A 14,065-nucleotide genomic window follows, 5' to 3' on the forward strand; every position below is an offset into this window, starting at 1 on the left:
CAAAATCGGAAAAACGTGTAAAGTAGCCAAAATCAGGTGGGGGTGGGAGTCTTTTTATGGCCACTACTTTACTGGTATGGGCTGTAGGTATCAACTATTATCATAAATACATGCATAGATGGTACAGGAACACAAGGAGGTATAATATGGCCAAAAGAAATGTGGTCTGTAAAATCTAGGTCACCGTTTTGTCTGAAATCGGTAAAAACGGACATTTAGGCATACTTGGCTAGCCAATAATAATTCCCCAGCAAGATTCTCAAGTCACATTTACTTCCAGTCAGTATGAATAGACTGCTGTAACTGTAAGGTACTACTTGAATGACAAAGAAACACCGTTTAGTCAATGTTCACCTCTCAAGGTCGTATTAAAATAAAAAAATAGACTGAAAATGACCATTTTTCAGTAGGGGTGGGTTCTAACCTACCAGAAAATATATATTTATATAAACAATGTATTTCATGTTTCTACTTCTTAAGTGAAAATTAACTATTGTATTAAATTTTCTTGACTTCTGAATGTCATGAACCATGCCTTGTAATGTATCGAAGAATAATATTATTCTTTTTATCAGATCAATAAAAGGAAGGATGTTGATTATTTTTATAGAAATAATGCTTTTAAAATGTAAGTTTTTATTTTTGTGTCACAATTTTTCGCAAAAATAAAAACTTTGCAAAATTTTTGGAATGAACAATAATGTATAGAAGATAATATCTTGGGAAAATAAAGTAAGTCTGTTTGTTTAGTTTCTAAATAATTTAATTTTGGATGTAACACTTCTTCTGATTGGCTGAAAGTTTTTTGTCTATCAGCTCATAATCATAATTTTTTCATGTGACCGTGACGTCATCAACGTTTTTTCAGGATTTACTCGTTAAAAATTCGTAAGGGTTCCGCGGAACCCATTGTCTCGCCTACTTTTTCTGTTAATCGCAGGCTCAACAAAAATGAAGAAGTAAATCAATAAAAATATTCCTCTTGATACTATCTTTTGATTGTAAGAAGCTTCTGTCCAAGTTTGGTAAAAATCCAGGATAGTTTATGAATCTAATAAATGTTTAAAAACTTTAACTGAAGACTGAATGTAATGTTAACTGGAAGAGAACAAAATTTTCTTCTAGATACTAGCATTTGATCATAAACAAGCTTCTGTCCAAGTTTGGTACAAATCCAAAATAGTATAAGAAAGTTATTAAAATTTTAAAAACTTTAACCACAGAGTGAATATACTGTTTCCTGGCAGAAAATCTAAGTCCATTTAAAAGTAAAATACGGAAAAAATGGATTTATTTTTTTACAAAATTTCCTTCTAGATACTAGCTTTTGATCATAAACAAGCTTCTGTCCAAGTTTGGTACAAATCCAAAATAGTATAAGAAAGTTATTAAAATTTTAAAAACTTTAACCGCAGAGTGAATGTATTGTTTCCTGGCAGAAAAACTAAGTCCATTTATAAGTAAAATACAGAACTAGAGGCTCTCAAGAGCCTGTGTCGCTCACCTGACTCTACTTTGGTTTTAGAAATCATGTAAAGATAGATAAAAATCATAACAGATACCCAAATAATGATTGAGGCCAAATTTTGATTAATATTGGTCCCGTTATTTAATAAAATATCCTGGTGGCCATCTTGAACAGTAAATCGGCAACAAAGTAGCAACACTTGGTCAGCACTTCATAAGGAACATTCATGCCATGTTTGGTTTCATTCCATTCAGTGGTACTCTAAAAGAAGACATTTGTATGTATTTCCCATAGGGTCCTATGTTAAACTAAGCCCCCCCCCCCTAGCGGCCATCTTGGATGATGGATCGACTGCAAAGTAACAACACTTGGTCAGCAACTCATAAGGAACATTCATGCCATGTTTGGTTCAATTCCATTCAGTGGTTCTCTAAAAGAAGACAATTGTATGTATTTCCCATAGGGTCCTATGTTAAACTAAGTCCCCCGCTGTCGGCCATCTTGGATGATGGATCGGCTGCAAAGTAACAACACTTGGTCAACATCTCATAAGAAACATTCATGCCATGTTTGGTTCCATTCCATTTATTGGTTCTCTAAAAGAAGACATTTTTATGTATTTCCCAAAGGGTCCTATGTAAAACTAAGTCCCCCCTGGCGGCCATCTTGGATGATGGATCGGCTACAAAGTAACAACACTTGGTCAGCATCTCATAAGGAAGATTCATGCCATGTTTGGTTTCATTCCATTCAGTGGTTCTCTAAAAGAAGACATTTGTATGTATTTCCCATAGGTCCTTTGTTAAACTAAGTCCCCTGCTGTCGGCCATCTTGGATGATGGACCGCCTGCAAAGTAACAACACTTGGTCAGCACCTCATAAGGAACATTCATGCCATGTTTGGTTTCATTCCATTCAGTGGTTCTCTAAAAGAAGACAATTTTATGTATTTCCCATAGGGTCCTATGTTAAACTAAGTCCCCCGCTGGCGGCCATCTTGGATGATGGATCGGCTACAAAGAAACAACACTTGGTCAGCACCTCATAAGGAACATTCATGCCATGTTTGGTTTCATTCCATTCAGTGGTTCTCTAAAAGAAGACATTTGTATGTATTTCCCATAGGGTCTTATGTTAAACTAAGTTCCCCGATGGCGGCCATCTTGGATGATGGATCGGCTACAAAGTACCAACACATGGTCAGCACCTCATAAGGAACTTCATGCCATGTTTGGTTTTATTCCATTCATTGGTTCTCTAAAAGAAGTCATTTGTATGCATTTCCCATAGGGTCCTATGTTAAACTAAGTCCCCCGCTGGCGGCCATCTTGGATGATGGATCGGCTACAAAGTAACAACACTTGGTGAGCACCTCATAAGGAACATTCATGCCATGTTTGGTTTCATTCCATTCAGTGGTTCTCTAAAAGAAGACATTTGTATGTTTTTCTCATAGGGTCCTATGTTAAACTAAGTCCCCCGCTGGCGGCCATCTTGGATGATGGACCGACTGCAAAGTAACAACACTTGGTCAGCATCTCATAAGGAACATTCATGCCATGTTTGGTTTTATTCCATTCAGTGGTTCTCTAAAAGAAGACAATTTTATGTATTTCCCATAGGGTCCTATGTTAAACTAAGTCCTCCGCTGGCGGCCATCTTGGATGATGGATCGGCTACAAAGTAACAACACTTGGTCAGCACCTCATAAGGAACATTCATGCCATGTTTGGTTTTATTCCATTCAGTGGTTCTCTAAAAGAAGTCATTAGTATGCATTTCCCATAGGGTCCTATGTTAAACTAAGTCCCCCGCTGGCGGCCATCTTGGATGATGGATCGGCTACAAAGTAACAACACTTGGTCAGCACCTCATAAGGAACATTCATGCCATGTTTGGTTTCATTCCATTCAGTGGTTCTCTAAAAGAAGTCATTTGTATGCATTTCCCATAGGGTCCTATGTTAAACTAAGTCCCCCGCTGGCGGCCATCTTGGATGATGGATCGGCTACAAAGTAACAACACTTGGTCAGCACCTCATAAGGAACATTCATGCCAAGTTTGGTTTTATTCCATTCAGTGGTTCTCTAAAAGAAGACATTTGTATGTATTTCCCATAGGGTCCTATGTTAAACTAAGTTCCCCGATGGCGGCCATCTTGGATGATGGATCGGCTACAAAGTAACAACACATGGTCAGCACCTCATAAGGAACATTCATGCCATGTTTGGTTTTATTCCATTCAGTGGTTCTCTAAAAGAAGTCATTCGTATGCATTTCCCATAGGGTCCTATGTTAAACTAAGTCCCCCGCTGGCGGCCATCTTGGATGATGGATCGGCTACAAAGTAACAACACTTGGTCAGCACCTCATAAGGAACATTCATGCCATGTTTGGTTTCATTCCATTCAGTGGTTCTCTAAAAGAAGTCATTTGTATGCATTTCCCAAAGGGTCCTATGTTAAACTAAGTCCCCCGCTGGCGGCCATCTTGGATGATGGATCGGCTACAAAGTAACAACACTTGGTGAGCACCTCATAAGGAATATTCATGCCATGTTTGGTTTCATTCCATTCAGTGGTTCTCTAAAAGAAGACATTTGTATGTTTTTCTCATAGGGTCCTATGTTAAACTAAGTCCCCCGCTGGCGGCCATCTTGGATGATGGACCGACTGCAAAGTAACAACACTTGGTCAGCATCTCATAAGGAACATTCATGCCATGTTTGGTTTTATTCCATTCAGTGGTTCTCTAAAAGAAGACAATTTTATGTATTTCCCATAGGGTCCTATGTTAAACTAAGTCCTCCGCTGGCGGCCATCTTGGATGATGGATCGGCTACAAAGAAACAACACTTGGTCAGCACCTCATAAGGAACATTCATGCCATGTTTGGTTTCATTCCATCCAGTGGTTCTCTAAAAGAAGACATTTGTATGTATTTCCCATAGGGTCCTATGTTAAACTAAGTTCCTCGATGGCGGCCATCTTGGATGATGGATCGGCTACAAAGTAACAACACATGGTCAGCACCTCATAAGGAACATTCATGCCATGTTTGGTTTTATTCCATTCAGTGGTTCTCTAAAAGAAGTCATTCGTATGCATTTCCCATAGGGTCCTATGTTAAACTAAGTCCCCCGCTGGCGGCCATCTTGGATGATGGATCGGCTACAAAGTAACAACACTTGGTCAGCACCTCATAAGGAACATTCATGCCATGTTTGGTTTCATTCCATCCAGTGGTTCTCTAAAAGAAGACATTTGTATGTATTTCCCATAGGGTCCTATGTTAAACTAAGTCCCCCGCTGGCGGCCATCTTGGATGATGGATCGGCTACAAAGTAACAACACTTGGTCAGCACCTCATAAGGAACATTCATGCCATGTTTGGTTTCATTCCATTCAGTGGTTCTCTAAAAGAAGTCATTTGTATGCATTTCCCATAGGGTCCTATGTTAAACTAAGTCCCCCGCTGGCGGCCATCTTGGATGATGGATCGGCTACAAAGTAACAACACTTGGTCAGCACCTCATAAGGAACATTCATGCCATGTTTGGTTTCATTACATTCAGTGGTTCTCTAAAAGAAGTCATTTTTTACAAAATTTACTTCTGGATACTATCTTATGATTATAAACAAGCTTCTGTCCAAGTTTGGTACAAATCCAGGATAGTTTGAGATAATTATTAAAATTTTAAAAACTTTAACCACAGAGTGAATGTAATGTTTCCCGGCAGAAAAACTAAGTCCATTTATAAGTAAAATACGGAAAAAATGGAATTTTATTTTTACAAAATTTACTTCTGGATACTATCTTATGATCATAAACAAGCTTCTGTCCAAGTTTGGTAGAAATCAAGGATAGTTTAAGAAAGTTATTAAAATTTCAAAAACTTTAACCACAGAGTGAATATTTGTGGACGCCGCCGACGGAATGTAGGATCGCTATGTCTCGCTTTTTCGACTAAAGTCGAAGGCTCGACAAAAATGGAATTAAGAATTAAATTATAAGGAATAACTAATATTTTTTCTGTCTATTCTAAATAACCTCAAAAATGTGGTGCACACTTTTAAATAACACGCTACGCAGGTTATTCAGTGTGCACCACATTTTTAATGTTATTTCTTCATAGACAGAAAAAATATTACAGTCGTTCCTTAAGGGGACATTTGTACTGAACAAACTGTTTATAATGAATAGTCTAAGGAAAATCCAGAGGAGATACTGTGGATTAATTATTATTCATGGGATACCAATTTAAATGGATTTTGTGGGTACAGGTGAACCAGGAATTTAAATGTTCCAACAAAGTACAAATTTTCAATAGACTTGTATGCAGACTTTGACAAAACCATGAAATCAAATATCCATGAAAATTGGTACCCACAATAATACATTCGATTCTCATTATCTCAAATACCGGAAGTTTGACAGACCAAGGGACACAACCCTTGCATAGCTTGGCTTGGTAAGGCTAAAATAATTCAGATATATATGGGTCGGTGATCGATATTCTAGTCTGAAATCTAAGTATCTGTGTGTAATTGTCTATAATTATTACAAAGAAATTATGTTTTTTTGTCTCTGTTATTTCTTCGTTCAGTTATAATTTTTCCTGTTGTTTTCGGCGAGATAATTATTTTTTACATTGTTTCAAGGGCAAGATGAAAGAAACAAACAAAACCTTTTTTTAACATAAGTAAGTAATTTTTCAGATTTTAGAAATTTTTGATTTCTTTTGATTTTCTTTTATTTTGATTTTTTTTGGCAAGTGAATACACAAGGTTAAACACGTTGATTGAGTAGCTTTTAGCTGCTCACTTAATCCTCACTTTATGCACATCCAAGCTCATTAATGTATGATCTCAGTTAATTGATTATAAAACATTTAAAATTATTTTACATAGTCAATAACTACATATCGATATTATGATTCATAATGGTGATCAAAAATTTTTTATAGTAAACACTCCGTGGGAAAAGAATGTCATAAATCAATACAGTGGTCAATTACCGGAAATTTAATTACTGTGAAACGGTTAAACTCGTCAATCTATTTAAATCCCTGAGGTCATGTTTTGACATGTGTGTATTGGTTTGATACAGTAAAGGCAATTAAAAATGCTTTTGCTAACCTTGGGACTGTAAATCTAATTTAACACAACCGAAATTTCGACTCATCAGGAGTTGAAATACATATATTTGTATTGAACAAAGTTCAGGACCAGGGAAAAATTTCGACATCTGAAAATTTGAGACATCGATAGTTAACAGTAAATGAATCCACGGTATAAAATATTAAAGACACTGTGTAAAGCATACATCCTTATAAAATGGAATTTAAACAGTAATTTTTCGTAATCATGATAATATAGGCAAGTCTTTTTTTGTACCTGTATAACTTTGGGTAATCGCCACCAGAGCTTCTTCCTTAACGATATCTCCAAACTTCGTCCAGGCATCTTTTGACCAATCATCTTCTCCCTTAAAAATAATTGTTGTTTATACATTTATTACATTATTTTCTCATAATGAAACTCATACTGATACAAAAAAAATATTCATATCAAACAAAACTTATAACTGTTTCTATTACAATGTGATATAACTATTCAGAGAAAATATTTTGAACATGAAATTGGAAACTTCAAAAACTCCACTATCTTCAACTTCTTGGTACTGTCAAAATAAAATTATACACAAACCTATTGTTAAATTCATGGTAAAAGTTTCATACAATCAGAGACTATACATAAAAAACTTTCAGGTTGCATTTAAAGAGAATCACTTTCTTTTATCTGGAAAGGGGAAGGGGGAGTAAAAAAAACTTCTCTATGTTAGCATACTGGCAAGAGCATATAAAAATAAAAGCTTACAATTTAAAATGGAAATTTTTTTTTGCAGTAAAAAAATCTAGACTGCACAAAAGTCACAGTTCTAGCATAAATATATTTCATAAAATCATGTTGATACCTGAAGTGGCTGTATACCATACAATGAGCAGTAAATAGCTTGGACAGGGTATGTTGATAATTTCTCTGACAGCCATCGTGTGTTACAGGACTTACACTTCTCATCATTACCAAAATCAACATATAAAACTGTTATCACAGACTGTAAATATAAAACTTTAACATGAATACTAACTGTGTATATTCAGATTAATGTGACATTGGCTAGAGGTATAGGGGGAGGGTTGAGATCTCACAAAACATGCTTAACCCCACCCCATTTTTGCATCTGTCCCAAGTCAGGAACCTTTAGCCTTTGTTAGTCTTGTGTGTTTTTTCCTTTTCGTGGATTTATATGCCTAGGAGTTAAGTGTGGCATCGATTTTGTTGAACTAGTATACATGATTATTTATGGGCGAGCTGAAGCCCTCCTCCAGGTGCTGGATTTTCTCCCTGCATGAAGACCAATTTTTAGCCATGTCAGCCATTTAGATAAGCAAGCTGGATCATCAGACAAAATTTTTAAACTAGATACCCCAATCCCAATGGTGACAAAGTTTGATTCCAATTGGTCCAGCAGTTTCAGAGAAGAAGATTTTTGTCAAAGTAAACAGATGACTAGAAGGATGGATGCCAAATGATGAGAATGACACACTTGACCCTTTTGGTCAAGCCAGTTAAAAATAAAACAACTGTCAAGCAGAATTTATCAAAGTGGTCATAATTCAGATGCAATAAATTTCTAAAACTGTTCCCAAACTTCAAAGAGAATAAGTAAGAATCATTCCTCAGAAAGAAAAAGGTCCAGCTTAATGCAAAGTATTTAAATATGCTTCATGTTGTTTAGGGAAACTATACTAACATTTTCAGGAGATTCAGACAGGATTTCAGCTCTACTCCAACTGTCATCTGAACTATACATAGCTGCCACAAATTTTCCTTTAGTTAAATCACTTTCCAAAGGGACTGGTTCCTAAAATGTAAATACACATTACAAATTACTTAATTCAATATCTCTCTTTAGAAACTAAAATGTATATATCAAATTATTTTAATTCAAAAACTCTCTTTAAAAGTATACACCATTAATGTTTGTATAAGCACATCTATTTTTCTTACTTTAAATATATATATATATATATATTATGTATAGTCAACACCAAAAAAGTATGAAGTTGCTTGCAATGTACACAAAGTATATATATATATTGTTTTAAAACATTGACCATGCTCATTGAGTATGATAAAAATTCAAAGTAACGTATTGTCAAACAAGATGACTACTTAGCAGATCTGAAAAACGGTTACAATTCAACATTATAAAATTCCAAATCAAATATCAAGTCATTTCTTTATACTAAAGTTGAGTATTAAGTACCATCCACTATGTCAAAGGGGGTAAAGTAATCACATGTTTATACAAATGTCATAATTTAGTCTTTCTTCTACAAAAGCAGTATCCTACTAGGAACGTAATATGAGTAGAAAGAAATTGTGTGTCAAAACCAATGAAACAGCAAACAAATAACAAATTTCCACAAAAAAACATCACACAGATGAAGCAATATAATGTCACAGTATCCAAATTGCACTGAGTACCAAAATTGCACCTATTCAGCAAAAACAGCAGCGGAAATCTTACAAGTTTTCTTTGAAACTAAACAGTTTGCATTTTTATGATTTGACATTATACAATTCTTTCAACATAAGTTATTATATTTAAATATACACAAAACGATCACAGTATATATCAACAGATGAAGTATACACTTGAAAAAGTAAAATCTATGAAAACGCCGCTATGCAATGTCCACAAAAAGGTCATCTTTTAAAAATGAGCAAATAAAGTATGTTATAAGCATCCATTTCTCAAAAAATTAATAGTAAGCATGGACTAATGTCAAATTGTTCTAAATATTTGAAGAAATAAAACAAAACATCTGTCATTTGATTTTTAAGGATGTGAATTTAAGCATGGATGCAATTTGGGTACTCCTCATTACAGAATCATGGATCGTTTGTAGGTCAGTTCAAACCGATTTTTCTATGATTCAATATGGACTCAAAACTAAATTGATAGAACTATATAGAAAATAAGGATACATCTACAAAATAAACACAGAAAGGAAACTTTTGTCTGGAACATAAACATAGGTGAAAAAATTGTCAAAATTGGTGCAATTTGGGTACCCTCATGTTTATCATATAACAGATATGCACCTGCAATAAAATTTATATTTTTTTGAAAGCTCATTTCTGCAACCATCAAATTATACAATGGGAGATAATTCTAATTTGTATATGGCCAAAAAATCATCAATTATCTCCCTTTTGATACTTCACAGTTATCTTATTTCAACAGTTATTAAAAGATACTATCATTTTTTCAATGAAAGTATCTCTATATTGTTTTCCTGTTTAAGGAGACATGATAGTCCCTAACAAACTCAAGAAAATTCAACTCAGTCTAAATTCAGCAACTATCCTTAACACCAGTACACAATAGTAATGTCATAATTACCTGATCTATCTGAGCTAAACCTTCAACAATCCCCTCAATGGGACTATCTTACCTGATCTATCTGAGCTAAACCATCAACAATCTCCTCAATGGGACTATCTTACCTGATCTATCTGAGCTAAACCTTCTACAATCTCCTCAATGGGACTATCTTACCTGATATATCTGGGCTAAACCATCAACAATCTCCTCAATGGGACTATCTTACCTGATCTATCTGAGCTAAACCTTCTACAATCTCCTCAATGGGACTATCTTACCTGATCTATCTGAGCTAAACCTTCTACAATCTCCTCAATGTGATTATCTTACCTGATCTATCTGGGCTAAACCTTCTACAATCTCCTCAATGGGACTATCTTACCTGATCTATCTGGGCTAAACTTTCAACAATCTCCTCAATGGGACTATCTTACCTGATATATCTGAGCTAAACCTTCTACAATCTCCTCAATGTGATTATCTTACCTGATCTATCTGGGCTAAACCTTCTACAATCTCCTCAATGGGACTATCTTACCTGATCTATCTGGGCTAAACTTTCAACAATCTCCTCAATGGGACTATCTTACCTGATATATCTGAGCTAAACCTTCTACAATCTCCTCAATGGGACTATCTTACCTGATCTATCTGAACTAAACCTTCAACAATCTCCTCAATGTGACTATCTTACCTGATCTATCTGGGCTAAACCTTCAACAATCTCCTCAATGGGACTATCTTACCTGATCTATCTGGGCTAATCCTCCAACAATCTCCTCAATGGGACTATCTTACCTGATCTATCTGAACTAAACCTTCAACAATCTCCTCAATGTGACTATCTTACCTGATCTATCTGAGCTAAACCTTCTACAATCTCCTCAATGGGACTATCTTACCTGATCTATCTGAGCTAAACCATCAACAATCTCCTCAATGGGACTATCTTACCTGATCTATCTGAGCTAAACCTTCTACAATCCCCTCAATGGGACTATCTTACCTGATCTATCTGGGCTAAACCTTCAACAATCTCCTCAATGGGACTATCTTACCTGATCTATCTGAGCTAAACCTTCTACAATCTCCTCAATGGGACTATCTTACCTGATCTATCTGGGCTAATCCTCCAACAATCTCCTCAATGTGATTATCTTACCTGATCTATCTGGGCTAAACCTTCTACAATCTCCTCAATGGGACTATCTTACCTGATCTATCTGGGCTAAACCTTCAACAATCTCCTCAATGGGACTATCTTACCTGATCTATCTGAGCTAAACCTTCAACAATCTCCTCAATGTGATTATCTTACCTGATCTATCTGGGCTAAACCTTCTACGATCTCCTCAATGTGACTATCTTACCTGATCTATCTGAGCTAAACCTTCAACAATCTCCTCAATGGGACTATCTTACCTGATCTATCTGAGCTAAACCTTCTACAATCTCCTCAATGGGACTATCTTACCTGATCTATCTGAGCTAAACCATCAACAATCTCCTCAATGGGACTATCTTACCTGATCTATCTGAGCTAAACCTTCTACAATCCCCTCAATGGGACTATCTTACCTGATCTATCTGGGCTAAACCTTCAACAATCTCCTCAATGGGACTATCTTACCTGATCTATCTGAGCTAAACCTTCTACAATCTCCTCAATGGGACTATCTTACCTGATCTATCTGGGCTAATCCTCCAACAATCTCCTCAATGTGATTATCTTACCTGATCTATCTGGGCTAAACCTTCTACAATCTCCTCAATGGGACTATCTTACCTGATCTATCTGGGCTAAACCTTCAACAATCTCCTCAATGGGACTATCTTACCTGATCTATCTGAGCTAAACCTTCAACAATCTCCTCAATGTGATTATCTTACCTGATCTATCTGGGCTAAACCTTCTACGATCTCCTCAATGTGACTATCTTACCTGATCTATCTGAGCTAAACCTTCAACAATCTCCTCAATGGGACTATCTTACCTGATCTATCTGAGCTAAACCTTCTACAATCTCCTCAATGGGACTATCTTACCTGATATATCTGGGCTAAACCTTCAACAATCCCCTCAATGGGACTATCTTACCTGATCTATCTGAGCTAAACCATCAACAATCTCCTCAATGTGATTATCTTACCTGATCTATCTGGGCTAAACCTTCTACGATCTCCTCAATGTGATTATCTTACCTGATCTATCTGAGCTAAACCTTCTACAATCTCCTCAATGGGACTATCTTACCTGATATATCTGAGCTAAACCTTCAACAATCTCCTCAATGTGATTATCTTACCTGATCTATCTGAGCTAAACCATCAACAATCTTCTCAATGGGACTATCTTACCTGATCTATCTGAGCTAAACCTTCAACAATCTCCTCAATGTGATTATCTTACCTGATATATCTGAGCTAAACCTTCTACAATCCCCTCAATGTGATTATCTTACCTGATCTATCTGAGCTAAACCTTCAACAATCTCCTCAATGGGACTATCTTACCTGATCTATCTGAGCTAAACCTTCTACAATCTCCTCAATGGGACTATCTTACCTGATCTATCTGAGCTAAACCTTCAACAATCTCCTCAATGTGATTATCTTACCTGATCTATCTGAGCTAAACCTTCTACAATCTCCTCAATGTGATTATCTTACCTGATCTATCTGAGCTAAACCTTCAACAATCTCCTCAATGTGATTATCTTACCTGATCTATCTGAGCTAAACCATCAACAATCCCCTCAATGGGACTATCTTACCTGATCTATCTGAGCTAAACCTTCTACAATCTCCTCAATGGGACTATCTTACCTGATCTATCTGGGTTAAACCTTCAACAATCTCCTCAATGTGATTATCTTACCTGATATATCTGGGCTAAACCTTCAACAATCTCCTCAATGGGACTATCTTACCTGATCTATCTGAGCTAAACCTTCTACAATCTCCTCAATGTGATTATCTTACCTGATCTATCTGGGCTAAACCTTCAACAATCTCCTCAATGGGACTATCTCACCTGATCTATCTGAGCTAAACCTTCTACAATCTCCTCAATGGGACTATCTTACCTGATCTATCTGAGCAAAACCTTCTACAATCTCCTCAATGTGATTATCTTACCTGATCTATCTGAGCTAAACCTTCTACAATCTCCTCAATGGGACTATCTTACCTGATCTATCTGAGCAAAACCTTCTACAATCTCCTCAATGTGATTATCTTACCTGATCTATCTGAGCTAAACCTTCAACAATCTCCTCAATGGGACTATCTTACCTGATCTATCTGAGCTAAACCTTCAACAATCTCCTCAATGGGACTATCTTACCTGATATATCTGGGCTAAACCTTCTACAATCGCCTCAATGGGACTATCTTCTAACTGCACACAAAAACAACCAATACTGTGTATAAATGTGATGTAAACAACAACTTTCTCTCTGTAAAATATCGATCTTATATTAACCATGCTGTTTATAAATTTAAAGTGTAAAAGTTGGAACTTTCGTTGTTTAAAATTGAAAATCAACCAACAGAGAATTTTTCAACTGTATGTCGTAAAAGATTCTGGTGCAGAAAAGTAATTTGAAAATAAGTGGAGAATGTGTCAACTGGACACAGATGATGCCCCCTTTGCATATAACTTTATAAGGGGAAATAACTTAAGAACTGTTAAAGTGACGCCACCCAAATTTAAACTTGATCTGTGTTTTATGGTAATAAGCATTGTGAACAAGTTTAATAACATTTGGTTAAGGCAAACCAAAGTTAGAGAAAGGAAACCAATTTTGGGATTGATGTACAAGGGTAACACTTAATGCCCCCTTCGCCTAGCGGCAGGGGCATAAATATAATGCATTGTGTTTATTTATATAAATATTCTTACATTTGTACCAGTGGATTATCCGATTTATCCAAACAAGATAGTTACGTTATCAAAAATGGTCAAATTTGATAATCCCTGAGTAACTGTATAATGTAATTATCTGTTTCTCTAATGATTATTAACTAAATATTTGTTTTTGATAACAAAAAAACCCTTTAGAGTGCCTACCACATTCCTAATTTCTATGTCATATATCTATTTAGATCATCGGCAACCACATGATGATTAAACTTTTT

General features: G+C 35.9%; 1 protein-coding gene and 1 long non-coding RNA gene across 31 annotated transcripts in view; both read right to left on the reverse strand.

Annotated features, from left to right (window-relative positions):
- LOC127723211 (tudor domain-containing protein 7B-like) overlaps nt 1-14,065 on the reverse strand; it is a 96,374-nt gene that overhangs the window by 35,895 nt on the left and 46,414 nt on the right. For 2 of the 30 annotated variants that reach the window (XM_052229739.1, XM_052229738.1), the window contains exons 14-18: nt 13,292-13,383; nt 12,960-12,979; nt 8,285-8,395; nt 7,445-7,585; nt 6,865-6,955 (exon numbers count right to left, since the gene is read on the reverse strand). In XM_052229739.1, the coding sequence (XP_052085699.1) occupies nt 6,865-6,955; nt 7,445-7,585; nt 8,285-8,395; nt 12,960-12,979; nt 13,292-13,383 (455 nt within the window). Of the gene's footprint in view, nt 1-6,864; nt 6,956-7,444; nt 7,586-8,284; nt 8,396-9,943; nt 9,964-10,047; nt 10,068-10,151; nt 10,172-10,203; nt 10,224-10,775; nt 10,796-10,879; nt 10,900-10,983; nt 11,004-11,191; nt 11,212-11,295; nt 11,316-11,347; nt 11,368-11,451; nt 11,472-11,555; nt 11,576-11,763; nt 11,784-11,867; nt 11,888-11,919; nt 11,940-12,127; nt 12,148-12,283; nt 12,304-12,387; nt 12,408-12,439; nt 12,460-12,491; nt 12,512-12,543; nt 12,564-12,595; nt 12,616-12,699; nt 12,720-12,855; nt 12,876-12,959; nt 12,980-13,063; nt 13,084-13,167; nt 13,188-13,219; nt 13,240-13,271; nt 13,384-14,065 lie in introns of all 30 variants that reach the window. The other 28 variants (XM_052229757.1, XM_052229749.1, XM_052229750.1 and 25 more) reach the window with 28 other exon arrangements.
- Nucleotides 1,476-4,372, reverse strand: LOC127723217 (uncharacterized). The gene is made up of 3 exons (XR_007991945.1): nt 4,335-4,372; nt 3,339-4,002; nt 1,476-2,675 (listed from the first exon to the last, which is right to left on the reverse strand). It is a non-coding gene; the product is annotated as an uncharacterized LOC127723217 (long non-coding RNA).

The sequence above is a fragment of the Mytilus californianus genome, unplaced genomic scaffold, assembly GCF_021869535.1.
Source record: "Mytilus californianus isolate M0D057914Y unplaced genomic scaffold, xbMytCali1.0.p SCAF_13, whole genome shotgun sequence".
Classification (NCBI taxonomy): domain Eukaryota; kingdom Metazoa; phylum Mollusca; class Bivalvia; order Mytilida; family Mytilidae; genus Mytilus; species Mytilus californianus.